Source organism: Salvia miltiorrhiza, unplaced genomic scaffold (assembly GCF_028751815.1).
Source record: "Salvia miltiorrhiza cultivar Shanhuang (shh) unplaced genomic scaffold, IMPLAD_Smil_shh original_scaffold_358, whole genome shotgun sequence".
Classification (NCBI taxonomy): Eukaryota; Viridiplantae; Streptophyta; class Magnoliopsida; order Lamiales; family Lamiaceae; genus Salvia; species Salvia miltiorrhiza.
In genome coordinates this window covers 369,098-396,303 of record NW_026651535.1, presented here as the reverse complement: position 1 = coordinate 396,303, position 27,206 = coordinate 369,098, and the positions used below count along the sequence as shown (strand labels likewise).

The following is a 27,206-nucleotide window of genomic DNA, read 5'->3' as shown; positions in this document are numbered from 1 at the left end:
ATTAAATAATTAAATAATAAAAATAATTTGAAAATAATAAAAAATAATTAAATATTTATATATAATCGAAAAATAATTAAATAGAAAATTAATAAAAAATAATTAAATTTGTAAAATAATTAAAAATAATATTAGATAGAAAATTAATAAAAAATTAATAAAAATAATTAAATAGAAATAGAAAAATAAAAATAAAATAATAATCGAAAAATAATAATTAAATAATTAATTATTTCTATAGAAAATAATAATTAAATAATAATCGAAAAATAATAATTAAATAATTAAAAATAATCTCTATAATTTGAAAATAATAATTAAATAGAAAATTACTAAAAAATAATTAAATATTTATATATAATGAAAAAATAAAAATAAATAAAAATATAAATGAAATTTAAAAATTTTTAAAATTTTAAAAATAATATTAACGACCGATTATTCGGTCGTTAATAAATAAAATAAATAAATTAATAAATTAAAATAAATAAAAAATAAATAAAAAAATAAAAAATAAATAAAAAAATAAAAAATAAATAAAAATAATTTTAACGACCGAAAAATTCGGTCTTTAAAAAAAATAATTAAAAAAATATTTTTTTTATTTTAAAAATATTAAAAAAATAATAAAAAAATTCAAAAAAAATTAAAAAATAATTAAAATAAAAAAATATATATTTTACGACCGAAAATTCGGTCGTTAAGAAAAATTAAATATTAAAATATTAAAATAATAATTAGCGACCGAATTTTCGGTCGTTAAAAAATAAAAAAAAATAAAAAATAAAATCGGTCGTTAAACGGTCGTAAATCGGTCGTTAAGGCCGCAAAATTAACGACCGAAAATTTCGGTCGTTAATTTCGGTCGTTAACCGCGTGTTTTCTTGTAGTGAACATAAGCTGAAACTCTGCCAAAATTGTTTCTCAGCCAAAAGCTTAACCCCTCCAAAGCTTGAATCGAATAAGAGAATTCCAAAGCCAAAAATCAGTCACTGCTGATTACACACATTCTCTTAGACCTTAGGCAAACCTCTGTTCACCCAGAAGCCTAGGTCAAACTTGCTCCAAAGAACTTGTTCTTTGAAGTATAGTTGGCAAGATTTCAAACCTCCCTTCGAAAGATAGAATCGAGTGTTTGAGTGAAAAGGAGTTAAGGAAGGTACTCTGACTGCGTGAGTTCCTAGTGCCAGTTCGTGCTAGGAGTGAGAAATCTAACGCGAGTGAAGTGTTGGTACTGAAGATTGGATCTTCGGTTGATTCGGTTGTGTGCACCCGGCTAAGCACACGGATAAGTTTGCAGTGCACCAGTAAGCACTTGCAGAGTGAATTGTTGGTCTGATCAACCGACCGTGGATGTAGGAAGTATTTTCCGAACCACGTAAAAGTTCTCTATGTTATTTATAGCTTTCAGTTTTACATTCCTACTTGTGTTCTTACAATTAATAAACTGAATACTGATTAACTGCAAAGAGAAACCTAAGACTAACAACGTGCTCAACAAAGGCTATTACGAAACAAAGTTATTTCCGCTGCGTATGATATCAGTCTGACTGATCTATCCTCTGATAGTCAGGAAGATTAATATCATCTCTGTTTTAGCAAACTCAACTGAAGCCTTACGTGCATCAGTTAAGTTCCAGTGACTTAACTGATAACTCATTACTGAAAAGTATTTCAGTATCAGTCGTCAACCTTGTTTGGTCAAAACTCTTTTCTGTTAACAGGTGTCTTAGTTTGTTTGTAAAGTTTCGTTTTGATCTTTATCTTGAGATCACTCTGATTTGTCGAAAAAATAGCCTATAGGTGTATTCCCCCCCCCCCACACACCCAGTGGGGGAGCCAGGATTTTTTTTGGGGGGGGGAGGGGGCGGACCGCCCCCGATTTTTTTTTTTGGGGGGGGGGGCATTCAATACATTTTAGATATTTTTTACTAAAATACAAATATAATAATAATAATAACAACATTTTCATAGATAATATAGTTCAAAACATTTACTAAATTTTTTTTTGGGGGCATTCAATACATTTTAGACATTTTTTACTAAAATACAAATATAATAATAATAATAACAACATTTTCATAGATAATATAGTTCAAAACATTTACTAAATTTTTTTTTGGGGGCATTCAATACATTTTATACATTTTTTTACTAAAATACAAATATAATAATAATAATAATAATAATAATAATAATAATAATAATAATAATAATAATAATAATAATAATAATAATAACAACATTTTCATAGATAATATAGTTCAAAACATTTACTAAATTTTTTTTTGAGGGCATTCAATACATTTTAGACATTTTTTACTAAAATACAAATATAATAATAATAATAACAACATTTTCATAGATAATATAGTTCAAAACATTTACTAGATTTTTTTTGGGGGCATTCAATACATTTTATACATTTTTTACTAAAATACAAATATAATAATAATAATAACAACATTTTCATAGATAATATAGTTCAAAACATTTACTAAAATTTTTTTTGGGGGCATTCAATACATTTTAGAAATTTTTTACTAAAATACAAATATAATAATAATAATAACAACATTTTCATAGATAATATAGTTCAAAACATTTACTAAATTTTTTTTTGGGGGCATTCAATACATTTTAGACATTTTTTACTGAAATACAAATATAATAATAATAATAACAACATTTTCATAGATAATATAGTTCAACATTTACTAAATTTTTTTTGGGGGCATTCAATACATTTTAGACATTTTTTACTAAAATACAAATATAATAATAATAATAACAACATTTTTAGACATATTATAAAAAAATAAAAAAATTTGTGGGGGGCTCTAGCCCCCCCTCCCCCAACATTAATTGAGTAGTAATTAAGGAATGGATCCATCTAAAATCTTGGGTGCCTGGGGTTATATAAAGTTGAAGGAAGTGGTGGAAATTAATTAAGAATAAAAAGAAGGGGATTAAAGATGTTGATGAAGATGGTAATTATGATTATTGGTGCAACAATAGCAATGAGCGCATATGTTCCGCCTGGACCGGACTGCTATAAAAACTTAGATAGTAATTGCATTGAGAGGGTTCGTACAGCCATATGCAAGAACGATGAGGACGCTCCAGCGGTGCGTATTGTGGGTGGTTGCACCTTATTGCTTTTCAATTATGTTAGTGGTCCTTGCTTCTTCGATGTAATGGTTAGGCAGGCTGCACAAAGTTGCAAAGCCGATCCCGGCATTGCAACCTGTTGGAACAGCCACACCTTGGCTGCGATACAAGGAACAGGCAGAATACTCTGCGCACACCACCTGCTCGACAAAAAACCTCAACCTGCAAAACAGAGTATAAAAAGAGAAACAAGAATCGAAACTGTGTCGCGGCGCACCGCTGCCTTAAAAGCTATCTCGGCAGACCCTCCGGTGACAAGTCTCGTTGCCGAACGCTTCCCAAGGTTAACACAGCAATCCGTCAATTGCGTGCACTCGCCGAAGACGGAGTGGAGACGCTTTCAATTTATTGAAGAGAGAAAGGTGTATATCTATATTCTGGAAAGAAGAAAATTCGCTGCCTATGTAGAGAATAAGGATTCCAGAATGTAGAGGAAGAAGTGTTTAATATAAAGAAGAAGAATAGCCGTTTTTGTGTATCTTAGATTGGAGTCGCTGCATCCTTTTATTTTGGAGATGAGAGGAAAGTTCAAAACTCAAAAATCAGCCTCTGCCCACTTCCCCCAAAAACGTGTGTTTTGTTTTTCACATCCAATGACTAAGTCAAGGGCACAAAACAAAGAAATATGGGCTGGACATTAAGCCCAATGAAAGTTAATTTGGGCTGAGTGAGCTGCCGTGTTTTATTTCCTGCAACAGACCCCCACAAATGAAATACGGCAAAGGATGAAATAAGAGGAACATTGATGCATAAATACAAATAATCTTGCGATTAGAATTTGTATATTAGTGTAGTTAGAAAACATGTGAATCTCATAAAGTGTATTTCTACTTGAACTTTGTAAAAATCACATGTTGCCCCCCTCACAACACACATCATTCCATAAAGATTACGTCTCCGCGATAAAAGAAATTTGGCTATAATAACACCTTGGATCTCGTGTATGCTCTAGAAAATAATTCCATGGAAGAGAGCCACCTCTTCACACACACTTAGGTGATTCAATGAAAGTGCAATCGCCACGGCACTAAATATATCATACGCATATAATATATCAGAAGTGTTTCGCAAAACACAACTGCAAGAATCATTAAGAGCCAAATGCTCAACCTCAGAATCATAGTACAATCAAAAATCCACCGCGGTGGAATAACCTTCAACAGGTGATGATTCATCTATGGCCAATGTTCTCCGCAGTAGAACAACACAGTTTATTACATAGAATGCCATATAAATGAAATAAGCTCACATGGTTTTGTTTGACCTTTAGGTATCCACCAGGTTAGCTTCCTTCATTCAATGACTTCATCCCGATTCCGGCTGATAGCTCTTGCACTTGCCTCTTGATGAGTGCTTTAGTGAACGGGTCAGCCAAGTTTTTCTCAGACCTTACAAAGTCTAAAGAAATGACTCCATCACCAAGCATTTCTCTCACCACTGCATGTCGTAGCCGAATGTGTCTTCTCTTTCCATTGTAGACACTGTTTTTAGCAATAGAGATAGCAGCTTGTGAGTCACAATGAAGAGAAATAGGTGCCTGAGACCTCTTACCCAACGGCACATCTGCCAACAGTTCTCGCAACCATTTCGCCTCATGACTCGCTAGCTCCAATGCTATGAATTCAGATTCCATCGTAGAACCTGCAATACAAGTTTGTTTTCCAGATTTCCAAGAAATTGCACCACCTCCAAGAGTGAATACATATCCACTCGTGGAGCTTACCTCATCACTGTCTGATACCCAGTTTGCATCACAATAGCCTTCTAACACATTAGGAAATTTAGAGTAATGTAGACAGTAGTCAGCAGTTCCCTTAAGATATCTCAACAATCGATAAAGTGCAAACCAATGATCATTACTAGGATTATGCGTATATCGACTCAAACGGCTCACAGCATATGCAATATCAGGCCTAGTGCAATTCATCAAGTACATCACACTTCCTAAAATTCTAGCATAACGTTCTTGAGAAACAGATTCACCAAGATTCTTTTTCAATTGTAAACTAGAATCATAAGGAGTTTTCACAGGAACTAAATCATTGCAATCAAAGCGTTTGAGGACTTGTTCCACATAATGAGACTGACTCAATGCATAACCATACTCAGATTTAATCAATTTTATCCCGAGGATAACATCAGCTTCACCCATATCTTTCATATCAAAGACAGAAGATAAATAAGTTTTTGTCTCCAACACAATGTCCAGACACGTACCAAAAATTAACATGTCATCCACATATAAGCATATTAACACACAGTCTGATCCACGGGTTTTAGAATATAAGCATGATTCAGAGCAATTGACAGAAAAACCGTTAGAAAGTATAGTATTATGAAACTTTTCATACCACTGAATAGGGGCTTGTTTAAGACCATACAATGATTTTTTCAGTTTGCATACTTTATGTTCTTTCCCAGGTATGACACAACCCTCTGGTTGTTCAATATAAATTTCTTCATTCAAATCACCATTCAAAAAGGCTGTTTTCACATCCATTTGATGCACTATCAAGTTATGAATAGCAGCTAAAGCAACTAGTGATCTGATAGTAGAGATTCGAGCAACAGGAGAGTAAGTGTCAAAGAAGTCAACATCCTTTTTCTGAGAATATCCAACCACAACTAATCTTGCCTTATACCTATCAACTGTACCATCGGGCTTTAGTTTCTTCCTAAAAATCCATTTAGTTCTAATAGGTTTGCAACTAGCAGGCACAGCAACAAGTTCCCAAGTATGATTATCATTAATGGAATCAAGTTCACTTTGTACAGCTTCTTTCCAAAGAGGAGCATCTATACTAGTCATGGCAGCTTGATAAGTAAGAGGATCCTCCTCAAGCAAAAAGGCATACACAGCAGATTCATCAATTTTCTCAGAATATTCAGCAACAAATGAAGTAATGAAATCGTTACCAAACGATGTCTCTGTTCGTCTCCTCTTACTTCTTCTCGGTTCTAGCGTTTTTTCAGTTTCCTGGGCTGAACGATGAGAAGCCTCTGCTTGATTTTCCTGTGAAGTACTCGAAACATTCTCAACAGTATTGTTAGTCTTCATAGGAAATATATGCTCAAAGAACTCAGCATCACGAGATTCATAGATAGAATGATCACTTAAAGACATAAATCTATATGCAGCAGAATTATGAGCATAACCAATAAATACACAATCAAAGGTCTTTGATCCTACATTCACTTGTTTTGGATCATTTAATCTCACTTTAGCAAGGCACCCCCACACTTTTAAATATTTCAGGTTAGGCTGAAAGCCTTTCCACATTTCATAAGGGGTTTTTTCAAGTTTCTTGTGAGGCACACGATTAAGAATATAACACGCAGATAAAGCAGCTTCCCCCCACATGTTGTTAGGTAAACCAGAACTAAGCAACATAGCATTGATCATATTCTTGAGAGTTCTATTTTTCCTTTCAGCAATGCCATTTTGTTCAGGAGAATAAGGAGCAGTAAATTCATGTATAATCCCATGTTGTTCACAGAAATTTTCCAAGAAAAGAGTACTATATTCACCTCCTCTGTCTGATCTTAACCTCTTAATCTTCTTGTTCAATTGATTTTCTACTTCTGCCTTAAACTTAAGAAACGCATCAGTAGCTTCATCTTTGGTTCTTAAGAGGTACAAACGAGTGTAACGATAAAAGTCATCCACAAATGAAATATAGTACATCTTTCCACCTTTACTAATTGTGCTTCTAAATTCAGCTAAGTCCGTGTGAATCAAATCAAGAAGCTCAGAGGATCTATGTTCCACAGACTTAAATGATTTTTTAGCAAATTTCGCTTCAACACATATTTCACATTTAACAACGTCCTTTTGGTTTGAAGCAGGAATTAATGCCATATTTCGAAGTTTCTTAATAGAAGCATAATTAACATGTCCAAGTCTTGCATGCCAAACATCTAAAGACTCAATCAAATAAGCAGAAGAACAAGCATTTTCATTCACGATTTCAGAATCAACATTCAGAACAAACAGACCATCACAAAGATAACCCTTCCCCACAAAGTTGCCACTTTTAGTCAACACGACTTTATCAGACTCGAAGACAATTTTCAGACCAGCTTTGCTCAACTGAGCACCAGAGACTAAGTTCCTACGCATGCTCGGCACATACATCACATTAGAAAGACTTAAAGTTTTTCCAGACGTGAGTTTAAGCAAAACTTTCCCTTTACCGAGCACGCCGGCAACACTAGAGTTCCCCATGTAGACGCATTCTCCCTCAGCTGCATCCTCGAACTCATGGAAAAAGCTCTTGTTGCTGCAGAAGTGTCTCGATGCTCCAGTGTCTAGCACCCAATCCTTCTTGTTCTCGGCCAGATTAGCTTCCACCACAGCTGCAATGATGTCATCGGTATCGATTTCAGCCAAGTTCGCATGATTTGCAGGTTTTGGTGCGGGTCAGAAAGGTTGTTGTTGGGAACCCTGCTGGTTTCTTTGAGGACATTGATAGGACTTGTGACCAGGGGCTCCACAGGTGTAACACGTCACCTTCGTCTTTGTGATTTTCTTGTCTGTTTTGAATGTTGGCTTCTTTCCATCGTGCTTTGTCTTCTTAAAAGCTTGTGACTTTCCTGTTCCTGCACCACCATCAGATTCAACAAAATTAGCCTTCGAAAAATTAACAAAGTTCGATGGCTTATCTTTGAGGCGATTAGCCTCTTCGGTTCGCATGTGGCTGATGAGCTCTTCAAGTGACAGGTCCCTTTTCTTGTGCTTCAACATGTTTCGGTATTCAGACCACGATGGAGGGAACTTCTCGATGAGCACATTAGCCTGGAAGATTTCACACATCTTCATTCCTTCGTTGAGCACAGCAGCGGTCAGGTTCTCGTATTCGTGCAGCTGCTCCATGATGGGTTTGTTGTCCACCATCTGAAACTCTAGCCATTTTCCGACAACGTACTTCTTTAATCCAGCGTCGTCACTACCATATTTCTTTTCCAGAGCCTCCCATATTTCCTTTGCCGAACGGCGGTTGACGAAAAGATCGAAGAGACTATTCGTCATGTGGTTTAGAATGTGACCACGAACAGTTTTGTTGTCCTTCTCGTATTTGGACCGACCGTTGTCATCGGGTGGAGGAGGTGGAGCAGCATCTGTACTGCCAGCAGCGACGACGATCGCGGTGATGGGTGGAGGAGTGGCAGGGGCTTCCTCAAGCAACACGTAATCGACTTCGAGTTGCTCGAAGAAGATTAGCAGTTTCTGAGACCATCTCTTGTAGTTTGATCCGTTCAGAGGTTCCAATTTTGACAAATCGGGCAGAGCTCGGTTTGAGAGGGCCATTAAGATAGCTTTTAAATTGTTGGAACAGCCACACCTTGGCTGCGATACAAGGAACAGGCAGAATACTCTGCGCACACCACCTGCTCGACAAAAAACCTCAACCTGCAAAACAGAGTATAAAAAGAGAAACAAGAATCGAAACTGTGTCGCGGCGCACCGCTGCCTTAAAAGCTATCTCGGCAGACCCTCCGGTGACAAGTCTCGTTGCCGAACGCTTCCCAAGGTTAACACAGCAATCCGTCAATTGCGTGCACTCGCCGAAGACGGAGTGGAGACGCTTTCAATTTATTGAAGAGAGAAAGGTGTATATCTATATTCTGGAAAGAAGAAAATTCGCTGCCTATGTAGAGAATAAGGATTCCAGAATGTAGAGGAAGAAGTGTTTAATATAAAGAAGAAGAATAGCCGTTTTTGTGTATCTTAGATTGGAGTCGCTGCATCCTTTTATTTTGGAGATGAGAGGAAAGTTCAAAACTCAAAAATCAGCCTCTGCCCACTTCCCCCAAAAACGTGTGTTTTGTTTTTCACATCCAATGACTAAGTCAAGGGCACAAAACAAAGAAATATGGGCTGGACATTAAGCCCAATGAAAGTTAATTTGGGCTGAGTGAGCTGCCGTGTTTTATTTCCTGCAACACAACCTATTTAGCCGATCAAATTTGGCGTAATGTCGAAGATGGATCTCGCTAGCTACCTCATTACTATATATATACCACAATAATTGTTCATTTCTTGGATTCATTAATTCAGTATGTGTAACCGATGCTTAATTTAATTTTTCTATTTTTCGTAAATAAATTAAGCTGACTATAGGCCCCTAATATTTATATCATAATCTCGATTCTTACATTCACAAAACTCACTATACACAATTATGGTGAACTAACAATGATACAAAAGTGACAAACCTCAAATATATAATTTTCCTCACAATAAACAAGATACAAAAATGAACGTGGCCGTCAGCCTAAGAAAAACAATCTTGTTGTGTGGAGAAGCACTTGATTTTGTGGTGGATTTGATCATATTCCCATCATCTAGTGTAGAGATATGTTGAACTGGTACAGGTTTAGGTACATCACAAAGTCCAATTCCTGCACTAGCCAAAGTGTCCAAATCATCTCCAAGCCCACTTTTCTCATCATAGCATAGCCCCAAATTGTTGTGAATCCTCAATTTTCTTCCCATTTTCCAAACCCTCTCTCTCTTGAATGGAATTGGCCCCACCAATTTGTTGTTGTCTAGCCTTAGTTCACTAAGGCTGTTCAAGTTGGCAAATGTTGGCGGTATGGTTCCATTTAATTGGTTCCCATCAAGATGCAGCACTCTTAGCATTGCTAATTGTCCTATAGATTCTGGGATTGGGCCTCCCAAGTTTGTATTTGATAACCCTAATATAATTAAGTTGTTTAACCCTAGAAACATGTCTTTTGGAAGTGTGGTGGATATAGAGGGGTTGCCGTTGAGGATGAGAGCTTCAAGAGCTTTTATGTCTTGAAGAGTGTTAGGGAGGGGGCCGGTTAGGACATTGTAACTCAAATCGAGGAGAATTAGGTTTCTTAGGTTGTTTAGATTTGGAATGGGACCGGAGATGCGATTTCGACTTAAATCCATTTTGAGGAGACAAGTGCTAGTGAGAAGTGAGATTGGGAGGGAGCCTTTGAGATGATTTTGGTTGAGGTCTAAGATATTTAATGATGGGAAAGAGATATTGGGGAATGAGCCGGATAATTTATTGCAGCTCAAGTCTAATGATCTTAGATTGGGGATTTGACCTAAAGAATATGGAATTGAACCGTTGAGATTGTTTTTGTGAAGATCTAAAATGGTCAAACGAGTTAAGTTGCCTAATTGAGGTGGAATGGGGCCCACATGCCCGTTTTCTCTTAGAACTAAGGTTTGCAAAGAGGAGCCCAATTGGCCTAGAAAAGATGGTATGGGTTGAGGATTGTTGGTGAAACAACGGTAGAAAAAAAGGCTTCTTAGGTGAGGGAGCTTAGTGATGGATGGTGAGATGGAGGAGCGATTGGGATCACACGTTGGGAATGCGGTATCGTCTGATAGTGACCCGAAAGAAAGAGACACAACGTGAAACACGTTGTCTTTGTCAGGCACGCACTCAATCCCGTGCCACCTGCCGCGGCATACGTTGGGGATTTCTGTGGCCCAATCGTTTCCGGTTGCTCTCATCATGTCGTACACTGCTTCTTGCTCTTTAGGATCCGTTTGAGCGCCGTACGGTTGTGGCCCATCGATCAGGGCACCGGAATCCGGCATCACAACGGTGAACGCCATACCTAACTCAACCTTCACTAGTAATAATACTAGCAACATACCAAATTTCATCTTCATTTCTTTTATTGATGGTAGCAACATATATAGAGATCGAAAAAAGTTGCATCTAAGGGGTGTGGGAAAAGTGAAGGCTATATATAGGTAAGGGAGTTTAATGATATTTATTGTGGGTTGGTATGTGTGGGGCAAATATATTCAAGTAAGCTAATAATGGAATCACGAGGATTGAGAGGAGTTGGAATAAATGTAGGGGTTTTGGGCATTAAATTCAATCACGGAATCCATCCTTTGAGGGCTCTGTTGCTGAAGCTGTAGTCCAAATCATTTCCTCATGGTATTTAATACTACTTTTTATTTTCTTATAACGACTATAGACGAATATTAATAGTAGAAAATATCCACGAATAAAACTCTTTCGTAAATTATAGGAGTGATATGTTGTTTCCTCCGCATTTGTGACTAGGGGTGTAATCGAACCGAGCCGAACCGAATAGTGGTGTGCTCAAGTTTGGTTTGTTAAGTATCGAATCGAATCCCGAACTTTACTTACCGAATACTTTGAGGCTCACGAGCCTAATCGAGCCTATACGAACTTTCTAAATTTATATTTATATTCAAAATATTGATTATTTTATTTTAAAAATAAATTATTTTATTTAAAATAATAAATATATTAATTATTTTCTTATAACAAACAAAATTAATTACAAATTTAATACAATTATTATTAATTTTAGTGGATAAATATAAGTTATGTCTACTAATAATTTATATTTTTCAAGCTGAATCACTTGACGAACATGTTCACGAGCTAACGAGCCGAATACTACTAAGCTCAAGTTTGGTTTGTTTATTTTACGAGTTTCTCTAAACGAACTTGAACGAGCTTTTTTCGAGCCGAGCTCCGAATAGTTCGCGAGCGGCTTGGTTTATTTACAGCCCTATTTGTGACTATCTATTATCCATGTCAGTAGTGTTTGCAGTAAGTGCTCACTAATTACGTGTAATATTATTTCACTCTTCTAATTTATGGTATATGAATTTTACCCATGGATATTTTCTACTAGTATATGTTAGAGTTGGGTGTTATTGCTTCCTTTTGCCGTTAAGAATTTTTGGAGTTGTCGGATTTCAGTATTTGTTTTGTTAGGCGTGAACGGAATGTCATCGTTCATTGTTTAGCGAAGACCAGGGGCGTAGCCAGGGGGGCTAGGGGGGGCTAGAGCCCCCCCCCCAAATTTTGAAAAAAAAAAATTATAATATATCTAAAAATGTTGTTATTATTATTATTATATTTGTATTTTAGTAAAAAAATGTCTAAAATGTATTGAATGCCCCCAAAAAAAAATTTAGTAAATGTTTTGAACTATATTATCTATGAAAATGTTGTTATTATTATTATTATTATTATTATTATTATTATATTTGTATTCTAGTAAAAAATGTCTAAAATGTATTGAATGCCCCCAAAAAAAAAATTTAGTAAATGTTTTGAACTATATTATCTATGAAAATGTTGTTATTATTATTATTATATTTGTATTCTAGTAAAAAATGTCTAAAATGTATTGAATGCCCAAAAAAAAAAAAAAACGGGGGCTACCGCCCCCGAACCCCCGTAACAGTTCAGCCCCCCCCCCCCCCCCCCCCCGCCAAAAAAATCCTGGCTCCGCCACTGGCAAAGACTGCAAGAGATATTTTCACACATCATGTTTGGAATGAAACCGCCATCCTCTGTGGTGGGTCATCTCCACGTCTCATGTTCTTGTGTTCAATAATATATCTCCGCTTTTCCCTAAAAAAAAATTATTACCAATATCATCAAATTTATAAAGTGTATATCAATGCCTGATATATGAAAGAAAAAATAGAATAAAAAAAATATTAATATGAACTACATGTCAGCAATACTCTCTACTTACTCACAAATGGTGGGAGCACTGGCTCCCTGCTATTTTACAAAAATGTAAAGGTAGTTTTGTAATTTTATATAATAATAATAATATTATTATTAATTAAAAAATTATTGTTTTTTTGAGAGGGAGTTAAAAAATATTGTTAATTGATATAAGGCTAGTAATATTTATAAATTAATGGATTTTGTCATTCTTGCCGCACAAAACACTCACAACACACAAATTAATTGGAAGTTGTTCCTAACTCTCAAGTTCAAGTCACATATTCTCCACAAATTTTATAAATCTTAATTTTTTTATCTTTCTTTTTCTCGTTATCATAATGGTGAAAAATTCTTCATTTAAAAAATTTAAGTCTTGTTGCTAATCATATGCCTGTATAAATCTCTAATCTCTTTGACGACAGTTTACGCGAAAATGCCTGTGTTAATCATATGCCATCAATCAATAAATTAATGATGCAAACAAGTTAAATACTGAGATCTGAATTTGGAATAAGCAATGTCGTTGTTCCACCATATCAATCACTAAGCAATTGAGATCATAATTAAATTTGACAGTACATATTGTAGGGTATTTAACTTGGGGATTATGGGCTATAAGGTAAATTAATAAATTTATAATTAATTATTTATTATAAACAAAGACTGTACTGAATAAAATAGGGATTATGAATAGAATTACCCGATAATATATTTTTTTTCATAAATTAAATAGAAGAAGTCGATGAACTAGACAAATTTTGTCCGGGGTGTAAAATGGACTAGGCCAGTTGGGCCCACACGCTTTTGTTGTGATGTAGCAAGTAGGTATGGTTGGGGCTATTCTCAAAAAAACAGAAAAACTAAAGAAAAGGGATTGTTGGGGCTATACAAGATAGCCTTTTTGGGCTTTGGGTTAGCGCGGTTGGCTGGCGGCCCTAATAACTAACTTTTTCTTCCATATTTTTTTATGAATTATAATGCGTGTCAAGTTTTCTTTTGAATTCTGAAATAATAATAAAAACATTATGAATAATGAAAATGAAATGCAATAATCAATACATAAAAAAATCTTCCAATTAATTAATACATAATCGTAAATAAATTTATAGTAATATACTAAATTTATTAAAATATGATATAAGTAAATAATACTCCATAGATTAATAAAACGTAAAAATGTAACGTAAAATCTGTGAAAACGACTACTTTTGGGTCCGATGTGAAGGTCCAGGCTCTCCATATCCTTGAGCTTGAGGAAGATAACCATATTTATCACCTAAACATTGGCTGATTCCGCCGCGGAGAGGTGACGGAGGCTGGAGATACTGTTCAAACATATTCAAAGACGCCGCCGGGTAACAGTACTGCCCGCTTCCACCACCAACACACGCAGCAAAATGATACCGATCCGCAGCAACACTACTTCCACCTCCGCCATCAAAATGCGGCGGCGGCGGCGGCGGAAGAGGAAAAGGGTTCTGATTCCCGGCATATGCATCCAGAGACGCCGGCGGAGCAAAGGAACACTCGCCGGAGACGTGACCTAATGCACCATCTCCATCTTCCGGCGGCGAGCTCGCGGTGCCATTCTTGAGCTCTTGAACTCGGCTTTTGATCTGAGCTCTGAGCGCTTGGAACCACTCTATCTGCTCCTTCACTTGCTCGCCGTTCAAGCTCTCCACGGGGACCTCCCACCACCCCATCTCGGCGCCGCCGCCGAGCTGCTTCTCTCTCTTCTCCTCTCGCTCCTGCTTCTCCACCACCTCGTCCAGCCGTTTGTTGAGCTCTCGGATCCTCGTCCGCGGGCTGCCGTTGAGGTTGTCGTCCCGTTTCTGAGCGGCATTGCGGCGGCCGTAGACGACGGAGTCGAAGTCCGGAGTGAAGAATGAATGGGGGATTCCCGACGGCGAGAAGATGATGGCGCCAACGTCGACGCCGCACAGCGTGCTGAGCTCGCTCACCTTTTTGTAAACGCCGACGCGGCGTTTGGAGAAGGAAACGAGGAGGTCGTCTTTTTTCTCGATCAGTCTGATCGGGATCCTTTGACGACCCCTCGTTTTCCTCTCCGACATTATATTCACTCTTACAAATGAAATGAAAATCAATATGATTTTTTGAAAAAATGGAATGGTTATTGTTTGGTTTTGTTGCATGTGATTTATAGTGAAGAAAAGGTGGAAAGTTTGTTTCTTGAATAATATACTTTATTGTTGGTTACCTTTCTTTCTTTTGTAAATTGTGTAATATGGTGTGTAGTAGTAGAGTTGGATTTTCGCTATCGAGTAAAATGAAATCTGTGTGGTATTTATTGATGATTTTTTGTTTTTGTTTTCATTTGAAATTCAATTACTAAAATATATAGGGGTTGACTTAATTTGAATTTTGAATTTTTGATCTTAGTGTTCTTGCAATAGATTTCTCAAATTGGTCAAATAAATTTATCTCGTATACTGATTATAGGAATTGTGTAGCATCTAGATCCTTATTAGATCAATTCTGCCAAATTATGATGTAGAATAAGTATCAATATATGACAGAGGAATCATGATTTTGCAAATAAACATTTCAGTTTTCAATTTCAATTAGTATACCGTACTATTATAAAATAGCATATGAAATCACTTCTTTTTTAATGATAAAAACTGAAGCATCTTCTGCTAAAAAAAAAAAAAAAACTGAAGCATCTGATGGATAATTTGAATATATTGTGATATGAGGTCGTCAAAATGCAAAAATGAAATGTCAATACTTGATTGTGTAAATAAATATGATTGGGGGATGAAGTTAAGAGAGAATTAATTGAATATTTCATTTATTTGTCAACTTAGGAACTACTAGATTTTCACATAAAAATGAGTTATGAAAAAAGTTCAAATTCTAACCGTCACTCAGAAGGAGTTCTTTCATAGTAAAGAATTCCATTGGGTGACATCGTATTGATATAATAATTTATATTAAAGTAGAAATAAATATAGAGCACATACAATATAATTATTCAGTTCGATAATGACACACCTACATCTGAGGAACTTAGTCTAAGAAAATTTTTCATTAACTGATAAGTAATTAAGGACTTCCAAAAGATTCGACTTTCCAAACCTAAGTAACTTTCTAAACTTTTAGCCCCGATGAAAATTAGCAACAAATGAACCACGTATTGCTTAGATGTGAGTATCGACACTCACCACTCAATTCTTACAATGTAATAGAGTTAAACTCTCACAATTTCGAATCCAACACAAATTATAACTCGATTATATGGACACAAAATAATAGTATAACTTATCTTAACACAAAGAAACAAGACTCCAAAACGGCAGCCTCTGCATTAGTCTTCATCCACATGTATTCCCATACAAGGAATATACCAAACGATTAGGTATTACGAAAGGAAAGATAATTTGTCCATTGCACACACGCCAGATAACTTGTTAGGATCCGCTCTCAAGATCCTTATCAAAACTCTCAACTTCGTGCAAGGAAAATTTCCATTTTGTCTATAAAGAAAACAACAAATCACTCGTACTGTCATTCAGAATGTAGAAAAAAAACTTTCCAGATAAATTGTCAACATAATGATAATAATGTGGAAAAATACATACACTTACAAATTCAATTAGAAATTTCGCGCCATATGATTTTAAATTTCATTTAGAAAAGGAAAAAAAAAAAAACTCCGCCAGAAAAGCGTATATGCATTATAATAGATTATCGTCAGTACATTGAAAATAAATTGGGAACTGAATATTGATTTGCAGTTATATTATGATGATTAAGGCCCATGCATACCGAAATAAGCTAATTTCATTGTCCATTTATATTACTATAGAGCCTAATTAATCACTAAAGTTTCTACGATTTTTTTTGGAGCTCTAAGTTTCTATGATAGATATAACGTTATTTTACTTATTATACTAGCAACATTTGTTTTTGTTACATTTATATGAATGGGTTAAAGCTGATGCTGGGTGGCCCACTCTCTTTAAAGGCAGGCTTAGATGGGTTAGCCACTTGGGTTATGGGTTTGAGGTGGCGCGGCCCACCAGCTTTTAATTTTAATTTACTAGTAGTATTATATAAATGATAAAATTGTATGATAATGATGAACTAATATCGAAACGTTTACATATTATAATTAGGGATGTCAATGCAGCCCGAAACCTGTGGGCCGACCCGAATAACCCGACAAAATTAGAGGGTTAGGGTTGAAAAATCGGAACCCGAAAAAACCTCCAGCCCGATTAGCCCGCACCCGACTAACCCGGAACCCGATAGGGCTAGCCCGAAAACCCGATGGGCTGGCCCGGTGGGCTGACAGAATTGTGACTGATGCATCCAGTTACAACTTCTGCTATGTTTAGATTTATGGTATTTGCTTAAATATATATATGTAGCCTCATTAAAAAAAGTGAAATTAATTAGTTAGAATATATGTGTGTGTGTGTGTGTGTGCAATATCATTAAAAAAAGTGAAATTAATTACGGATTTTTTGTAGAAATTGATTATTAGTATCTCATTAGTTAGAAATTAATTATTAGTATCTCATTTTAAAGTGATACCAATTTTTTTTTTCTGTCAATGAGACGTGCATGGCAAATCCACTAATTATTCAGAATAATCCAGATTGATTCTAGTGCATTGATACATGTTAAATTTTACTATCTCATTTTAATATAATTTTGTTTATGTAATCTTGAATATCTTATATTTTTGCATTTCATGCTTTGCTATATAATTTATATATTTAATATCTATGTATATTTTATAAATTATACATTAGATCATTAGGAATAATAAAATACAAATGATAATTTTATTTTTATGCCTTTAACCTGATTAGCCCGATGGGCTAGCCCGAAACCCGAAAGTTTAGGGTTAGGGTTGAAGATTTACAACCCGAAAAAATCTCCAACCCGATTAGCCCGCACCCGACTAACCCGGAACCCGATAGGGCTAGCCCGAAAACCCGGTGGGCTGGCCCGATTGACATCCCTAATTATAATTATATTTAATGCTATCTTTTAGAAAAATCAAAAGATTAATCATATTGTATTAGTTTGCTTCTCCTTGTACTAAATGGCTTGATCATTTATTCTTATTGATTATCAGAGTGTTTTACTCCTGATTTCTATTTAACGAGTGTTATTAAAATATATGTAATATAGTATATTATAAATTTTCTTGTATTAAATTAGTTTGGTTCTCCTTGTACTAAATGGCTTGATCAATTAATAAATTTTCTTCCATTTTTAATCGGGTTGAATCGCCATCCCCCACTCAATGGCTGATGTGGGATGAGATGACCTACTTCACCAATCACCCATCCATTTTGACACTTCTATCATAAACTAAATATTGCTTAATTATATATAGAAATAAAGGGTCAAACACATATTTTTGAAAATTTATAGTCAAAATCTGCAAGTTGATGCTAAACTTTTTAACGATGAATTAAAAGAAGGAACGTTTACTTTTCATAATTAATAAAGTATATAATTAAGTATTTTTTAATTTTATTTTAGGATTTCTTTGATCCTAATTAAGCAAAATGAATTTAGATGATAAAAGTTATCAAGAATACTAGGATATCCCCAAGTTCCACTTCATCCTTATAAATATTAAATTACCTTAATTAACTCCTACTCCCTCCGCCCCGCCGAGCTTGAGGCGTTTCTTTTGGGCACGAAAATTAAGAAATTGTAAATTAATATTTTAAGTGTGTAGTATAAAAGTGATAAAGTATGAGAGAGAAGGTAATAAAGGGTGCAATTAGTTTTGTAAATTAGTGCTTTAAATTGCCTAACTTTTGCCAAAAAAAGAAATGACTCAAGTTCGGTGGGACGGTGCGAGTACTATTTTTTATATATTTACACAAATCTTCAAAATTAACGCCCTCAAAAGGTTATTGATTGTACACTTTTTTTTTAAAAGATAAAAATATATGATAATCTCATTCAAATTACCAGATATACTAAAAAAATAAGTGATAATACTATTTGGATGTAGTGCCAACCTAAAAAGAGTGACAAAACAAATGAGCAATTAAAGATTTGTAAGAATACAGTTGTTAAAAGAGGCATAAAAAGAAGATGAATAATGTGATTTCATCCATTTCTATGAACAATATTTGATACTTTTCATAATTTCGAAAAATTTGTACAAAATTGAGGAGCAAATAAAGATTGTACACTTCTTTTCTAGTGGGTTTCCCTGAAAAGTTTTAAGCATTAATGCTGCTATAATATTCTTAAATTAAAGTGTCATAAAAAATGTGTACAACAATTACACCAGAATTTTTATCTTGATGACTCCTTGCAAATTAAACACAAAATTATTATTATTATTATTATTATTATTAGTCTTTGCTATGCACATCAATACATCATGATGTGCATATATAAACATCAAATGAGATAATATATAGTACATTTTTCATACATCACAGGACACGAATCGAACTTGTATGAGAATTGGGTGTTATGTCGGCACATATATAATATTTTCCACGGATGCATGTAAACATTCAATTTGATGTCACTAATTTTCAGTCATTCTAAAATTACGGATCACTTACATTTTTTAATAAGAATACTTATAAATATTTTAATAAATATTTATAAATAATTTGTATTGTATAAATATTTGAATTGGCGATCTCCTTCTTAAAAATTACTCCCTCCGTCCCACGAAGCATGACACAATTTCCTTCTTGGTCTGTCCCACGAAGCATGACACGTTTCTAAAAATGACAAAAAATTTACCTTTTATTCACATTTTCACTTTTTCACCTACCACACTTAACACACAAAATATCAATTTCTTAATTTCGGTGCCGAAAAGATCTGTGTCATGCTTCATGGGACGGAGGGAGTATTTAACTAACGAAACATATAAAATGACTTTTCTTATAAACAAGTTGGTAAAATGTGTTGCTCACTCAATGTCGTCAAGCTAGCTAGCCCATTTGAAGCAAAGACTATTTAGGGCGTTTACTTTGAAGGATTAATTTTAATTCTTATCTCATTAAAAAGATGGGATTGGAGTAATTCAACCATTAAAAATAAAAATACTCAATCATGTAAAGTAAATATCTCCTTACATACTAGTGTTTTATCCCTGCACTGTATCATAAATATTTTTTATTTAAGTTATAGTTTTCATAAATCAATTTGAACATTTAAAGTTTATCAAAATAAGGTTAAATTTTTTAAAAAATAAATTTAATTAAGGTTAAATTTTTTAAAAAATAAGGTTAAATTTTTTTAAAAATAAATTTAATTAAAAATTTTGATTCAAGTTTAAAATGATTTAGTTAGTTTTATTGTTTTCTACATATTGTAGTTTTTTCGTAATTTTTTAACAATTATTTTTATTTTTTGTTATTTTATTTGTAGTTTGTATACTTTAAAAATAATAATAATTAAAAAAATTATTAAAAAATTACAAAAAAATTACAATATGGAGAAAACAATAAAACTAACTAAATCCTTTTAAACTTGAATCACAATTTTTAAATAAATTGATTTTTAAACAAAATTAACCTTATTTTTGTCTGGACAAATTTTGTCTAAATAGCATTATTGATTAGATAAATGTACTCTGATACACTTACAAAATACACTAAAATGATCAAAAAGTGAACACCCTTGGACGGATAAAATATTAATTATATAAAGGTGTACGTCAAGATTTTAATCTTGTGCTACGAATTGAGAACCTTTAATTCTCATACATGATTTTAATTAGTTCCTATATTTTTATATTTGCAACATATTCTCATACGTTCACTTTCCCAGATCAAAAAAGAAGATGATAATTTTATGAATCAATTAGTTTGTCTCTTTTTCTTTGTTCTGACACATCTCTGTACTAGTCCCATCTACCAGGAAAAAAGAAAAACAATACTATTACACAAGAAACAACTCATTCCTAGCTGACACACCATACACTTTATAATAATGGAATGGTACTATAGTATAGTTTATGTAATTATGTGGCATAGGGTAGTAGGTTTTTGTCACCGTTGTGATCAAAATTAGTACTAGTACTTATGGGATAAAAATTGTGACAAAAACTAGTTTCTGTGGCATTGAGTCAATTAATTTCTTTTTTAAATTATTATTATATCTTTTAATATATTCGGTTCTTTTTTATATCTTAACATATATACTAACATTAGCACATGTGCAATGCACGTGAAATATATATTTATTTTTATTTATATATATATAATATATACTAATTTAATTATCATATAAAAGATTATAATTATATATAATAAAAATTACTAATTTTATTATAAATATTGAAATAAAATCTCATAACTACTTGGTTTAAATACATATATGAATATTAAGTATACTTAGTTTGTTTTGTTTCATGTATTGAAATAATATTATTAAAAAATAAAAGTATGTAACTAAAATATTTAAACATGTATATTACAATATATATAAACAATGTAAGTGTTATTTTTTGTGAGATTCTAATTTCGACAACTACATTTCGACTTCATAAATAATAATAGAAAATATTTAAATTTGTTGTGAGATTCTAATTTCTATATATACATAACTTTACTAATTCACACACACAATATTACTCCCTCTGTCCACAATTTAATGCCCTAATTGCCTTTAAAAATCTGTCCACAATTTAATGCCCTATTCTACTTTTTGTACCATTTTACTCTTCTTTTTTTTCTATATTTACTACCATTTGCCACTAATGGACTCACCTTAAAACACCTTTATCATTTTTATATTCTATATTTACTACACTTTATCACTAGTGGACCCACTCACAACACCTTTATCACTTTAGTCAACTATCTTTATCACTTTAGTCATATATTTAATTTTTAAGGTGGGTCCATTAGTCATATATTTTATCATTAGGATATTTTAAATAACTTAAGTCATATATTTAATTTTTTAATCGAAAATTTTCTTTAACATATTTTTACTTATATATATGTACACATAATATATTTTTACTTTTATTTTTATTTTAATAAATCTCATAACATAAATAAGTGATTGCTTATTTGTGTGCTTTTTCATTTATATATATAAAAAAATGAAAGTGCATAAATATTTTTACAATTAAATTCTTCCTTTCATATTATTAAAATAATTAATATCTTAAATTCAATTTTTATTAACGTCACTCTAGATCTCACTATAATGGATACAATAGTACTATATTTTTCACCAATTTCATGTATATTTAGTTTAGTTTTAGTGATATGAAATTTAATTTAATCTACCACATGATGAAATAATAAAATTATTTTATAATTAAAATTAAATATAAATTTTAAATTATCATTAATAATTCAAATAAAAAAGGAAAACGATACAAAAAAATCACAAAACATACATATAAGTATATGATAATAGTATATATTGTTATAAACTAGAGAGAAGCGAGAGAATATAGTAGAGAATACGAATGAAGTGTATACAATATGGAGGCTAAAGGCCTCTATTTATACAAGTAGGAAGCTAGGGTTTTAGGGAGATTTCTTGGTCAACACACATAAGATATATCTTATAGATATATTTACAACACTTCCCCTTGATTGACCAATCCCTAAAACAAAAATGTTGCCTCATTAAAACCTTGCTAGGAAAACCCAATGGGACAAAACCTAGTCGAAGGAAAAAGAGTACAACTGCTTCCCCTGAATTTGAGATCATAGAAGATCTTTGAGTCGACGCATGCCGATCTCATGTACCAACTTTCTGAATGTCGATGTTGGTAATGCCTTGGTGAATAAGTCCGCCAGATTATCACTTGAGCGAATTTGTTGAACGTCGATATCGCCATTCTTTTGAAGGTCGTGTGTGTAGAAGAGCTTGGGAGAAATATGCTTCGTCCGATCGCCTTTGATGTATCCTTCCTTGAGTTGTGCGATGCAAGCAGCATTGTCTTCATATAAAACAGTTGGTTTGGCCTTTGATGAAACTAACCCGCACGACTCTTGGATATGACTCGTCACATTTCTCAACCATACACATTCTCGACTTGTTTCGTGGATTGCAATGATTTCAGAATGATTTGAGGATGTTGCAGTTAATGTTTGCTTCACAGACTTCCATGATATAGCAGTTCCACCACATGTGAAAACATATCCAGTTTGTGACTTAGCTTCATGTGGATCGGATAAAAATCCTGCATCTGAATACCCCACTAGAGTATTATCAGAATTTTTTTGATAATATAATCCAAGGTCAATGGTACCCTTTAGATAACGTAGAATGTGCTTAACACCATTCCAATGTCTCAAAGTGGGTGCAGAGCTAAATCTTGCTAGAAGATTAACAGAAAAAGCTATATCCGGTCTAGTATTATTAGCCAGATAAGTCAACGCTCCAATTGCACTTAGATATGGTACTTCAGGACCAAGTATCGTTTCACCCTCTTCAATTGGTCGAAATGGATCTTTCTTAGTATCAAGAGATCTAACGACCATTGGTGATGCTAATGGATGTGCATTATCCATGTAAAAGCGTTTTAACACTTTTTCTGTATATGTGGATTGATGGATAAACGTTCCTCCACGGATACGTTCCATTTGCAAACCAAGACAAAACTTTGTCTTTCCCAAATCTTTCATCTCAAATTCTTTCTTCAAATATTCAGCAGTTTTATTGAGCTCTTCAGGAGTCCCAATTAAATTTAAATCATCAACATAAACTGCTATGATTGCAAATCCAATTTCGGTTTTCTTAATGAAAACACAAGGGCAGATATCATTATTCTTGTATCCTTCTTTCAAAAGATACTCGCTCAGTCTATTGTACCACATACGACCAGACTGTTTCAACCCATACAACGATTTTTGCAATTTAATTGAATACATACTTTTGGGTTTTGACTGCAATCTTTCAGGCATTTTAAATCTTTCGGGAATTTTCATATATATGTCATTATCTAATGACCCATATAGATAAGCAGTCACTACATCCATAAGGCGCATATCAAGCCTTTGTGACACAGCCAGACTAATCAAAAATCTAAAAGTAATAGCGTCCATTACTGGAGAGTATGTTTCCTCATAATCAATTCCTGGTTTTTGTGAGAAACCTTGTGCTACGAGTCTTGCTCTATATCTCGTAACTTCATTTTTCTCGTTTCTCTTTCTAACAAAAATCCATCTATATCCAACAGGGATTTTAGATTCCGGAGTTAAGGCTATAGGCCCAAATACTTTCCGGTTATCACAGGAATTTAATTCCCTTTCTATAGCTTCTTTCCACTTTGGCCAATCAAGTCTCTGTTTGCATTGTGCAACAGATTTTGGTTCAGGATCCTCATTTAAAACTTGAAGAGCTATATGAAAGGCAAATATATCATCAACGATGATATTTTCTCTCTCTAGTATCTGATTCGAATGTAAATAATTTATTGAGATCTCATGATTTTCAGATACTTGTAATTCTTCAGGAATTACATCGTTTTCATTTGATTGATTAGTCGTTTTCGTCATTGTTTGGTTTCCATCTTGCCCCTTTCTTTTTCTAGGCATAGAATCTTTGGAACCAACTGGTCGACCACGTTTTTGACGAATTTTGGACTCATTTGCTGCCAAAGCTATTTGTCCTTCAGGGACATCAATTTTAGCTGGAGTATTTGCAGCATGTATGTGAGATTGTGTCACTTTTCTTGTATCTACAAAAGCATCAGAAATTTGATTTGCAATCTTTTGCAAATGAATGATCTTTTCAATTTCTTGTTCACATTGATTTGTTCTAGAATCAAAATGTGATAAGTTTTTCTCATTTCAAGAGAGTTCCTTGTGCTTTTCTAGATGTAGATTTATTCCTCATAATGTTGGAAATGTCATTTCGTCAAAATGACAATCTGCAAAACGTGCAGTAAATAAATCACCTGTTAAAGGTTCTATATACCTTATAACCGAGGGTGAATCAAATCCAACATATATCCCAAGTCTTTGTTGGGGACCCATTTTTGTTCGTTGTGGGGGGTGCAATTGGGACTTAAACCGCGCAACCAAAAGTTCGTAAGTGAGAAACATCAGGTTCTCAGCAAAAAATAATTTGCATTGGGAAGTATTCATGATTGGCTTATGTCGAACTAATGTTGCAGCATGTAATATGGCATGACCCCAAACAATAGTTGGGAGTTTTGATTTCATATGTAATGGTCTAGCAATAATTTGAAGACGTTTAATAAACGATTCTACTAAACCATTTTGAGTATGGACCTGAGCGACTGAATGTTCAATCTCAATTCTAATAGCCATACAATAGATTTCAAATGCTTGAGACATAAACTCACTAGCATTATCAAGAGGAATTCTTTGAATTGTCTGTGAATTGAGCTCTTAATTTTATGATTTGAGCAAGTAGTCTAGCAAATGTTGCATTTCTAGTAGAAAGCAAGCATACATGTGACCATCAATAAAAAAAATATCAATCAATACCAATACTATAAAGTGTCGAAAAAGGTCCACAAGGTGGATGTATAGGTCCACAAATGTCTCCTTGAATTCTTTCTAAGAAAGATGGAGATTCGGTATTAACCTTCGTATATGAAGGTCTAATGACTAACTTGCCTTGCGCACAAGCATCACATGGGAATTCATTTGTAAAGAGAACCTTTTGATTCTTATGTTGTGCCCATATGAATTATTGATTATTCAGCGCATTATAGTTGCTCCAGGATGTCCAAATCTATCATGCCAAAGCTTAAAGCTTTTTGTATCATTGAACTTTACGTTCATGACATGGTTTGTCTCAATTGCTTTTATGAATGTGTAATACATTCCAGAAGGTAGTGTTGCTAATTTTTCTTTTGTCAGCTTATAGCCTGAAACAAAAGAATTTATGTAAAGATATTCATTGCTACCTTCCGCAATTGTCTCGATGTGGTATCCATTATTGCGGATATCCTTGAAACTTAGTAAGTTCCTTTTAGACTTACTAGAGTACAGGGCATTTTCAATATCTAATTTAGTATCATTTGGCAAAATGATACAAGCTCTTCCGGAGCCTTCAATGATGTTTGATGCACCTGATATTGTGTTGACATTATCCTCGGCTAATGTCAACTTAAGGAAATACTTCTTCTTTTGAAGAATAGTGTGTGTGGTGGAACTATCGGCAAGACAAATATCACAAGATTCCATTTGATTTTCTGAGATAATTTTGAAAAAAAAATCAATTATTATTGAGTAAGCATTTCAAGATAAATAAATAAGCAAATGTTCTAATCAAAAATAAAAACAACATCTTGAAATTAAAAGGTAGAAATAAGCAATGTCATCTTAACAACTAGAAAAGAAAAAAATTAAGGACTAAACAGTGTCCATATTATTATCTTCAAGCACACCACCACCGATCAACTGATCTATATTATCTCCTTTTGGGTCATCAAAGAAGTCGGAGACATCTAAATGAGTAGTATCAATTGGACCGTCAAAGTCAACATTATTGGACTCCTTCTTGCCTTTTCCCTTGATTGAATCTTGATATAGATCTGCAAGGTGTTTTGCTGTTCGGCAAGTACGTGCCCAATGTCCTGTCATACCACACCTTTGGCATTCACCTTCCTTTTTGTATGAATTGTGCTCGTTGGATGCTTTATGCTTTTTGTTGCTAGAGGTTGCATCATGTGGTTTATCGCGTCCATGACCGCGACCATATATGTATTTATACATAAATATTCAGTGTGTGTGTGTATATATATATATATATATATATATATATAATTTGTTTCACAAGTTGAAATAACAATAACTTATCCATTTTAAACCTTTTTTACATATAGTTTATCAATTTAAATTCCTGTCACGATCTTTTAAGATACATATTGAATGTATTTTCATTAACGGAATAACATGATTTTGTAGAAGAATAAAATTATAATAAAGAGAAAAAACGAAAAAAAATGTAGCATACAAATAAACCTTTAATTTTATTCTAATTGCAAAATCACCACTCAATTTTACAATTAATTTGAAATTGATTTCTAATTGAATATTCAAGTTTTAATATATATATATAGATGATTTATTTAATGTTATAAATATGTTGATTAATTAATTAATACATTACTCCCTTCGTCCCATTATTTATGGCACATAACTTTTAGACACGGAGATTAAGAAAAATAAAATTAAAGAATTAATAGCGTGTTTAAGAATTTGTTGAGATCTACCCAACAACATATTCTCAAATAGATCAACCAAGCAGCAACATTGACAAAATCTTTGAGAATTCAACTCGAATTCACCGAAATAATTATGCAAAACCCAGGAAAAAAAAAAAAAAAAAAACACACACACACAAAAGAGATATGCCCATCTATTGAAACAAAATCGAAACAAAAAGAGATCTTCTAGTTATTGAAGACAAGAGAAACAAAAATCGAAATACTCCCTCCGTCCTATGAAGCATGACACACTTCTTTTTGGCACGGGAATTAAGAAATTGGTATTTTGTGTGTTAAATGTAGTAGGTGAAAAAGTGAAAATGTGAATAAAGGGTAAATTTTTTGCCATT

General features: G+C 33.6%; 2 protein-coding genes across 2 annotated transcripts; both read right to left on the bottom strand.

Annotated features, from left to right (window-relative positions):
• Positions 1-9,368: 9,368 nt before the first annotated feature.
• LOC131004257 (protein TOO MANY MOUTHS) lies at positions 9,369-10,879 on the bottom strand. The gene has a single exon (XM_057930899.1). The coding sequence runs from the start codon at positions 10,853-10,855 to the stop codon at positions 9,407-9,409; it is 1,449 nt and encodes a 482-aa protein (XP_057786882.1). The 5' UTR covers positions 10,856-10,879; the 3' UTR covers positions 9,369-9,406.
• Positions 10,880-13,876: 2,997 nt separating this feature from the next.
• Positions 13,877-14,746, bottom strand: LOC131004280 (agamous-like MADS-box protein AGL61). Its single transcript, XM_057930930.1, has one exon. The coding sequence runs from the start codon at positions 14,744-14,746 to the stop codon at positions 13,877-13,879; it is 870 nt and encodes a 289-aa protein (XP_057786913.1).
• Between the last annotated feature and the right edge of the window lie 12,460 nt (positions 14,747-27,206).

What these genes read in the sequence shown, in the direction of transcription:
- LOC131004280 (XM_057930930.1), bottom strand. Translation starts at nt 14,746, where the DNA reads ATGTCGGAGAGGAAAACGAGGGGTCGTCAAAGGATCCCGATCAGACTG.
- LOC131004257 (XM_057930899.1), bottom strand. Translation starts at nt 10,855, where the DNA reads ATGTTGCTACCATCAATAAAAGAAATGAAGATGAAATTTGGTATGTTG.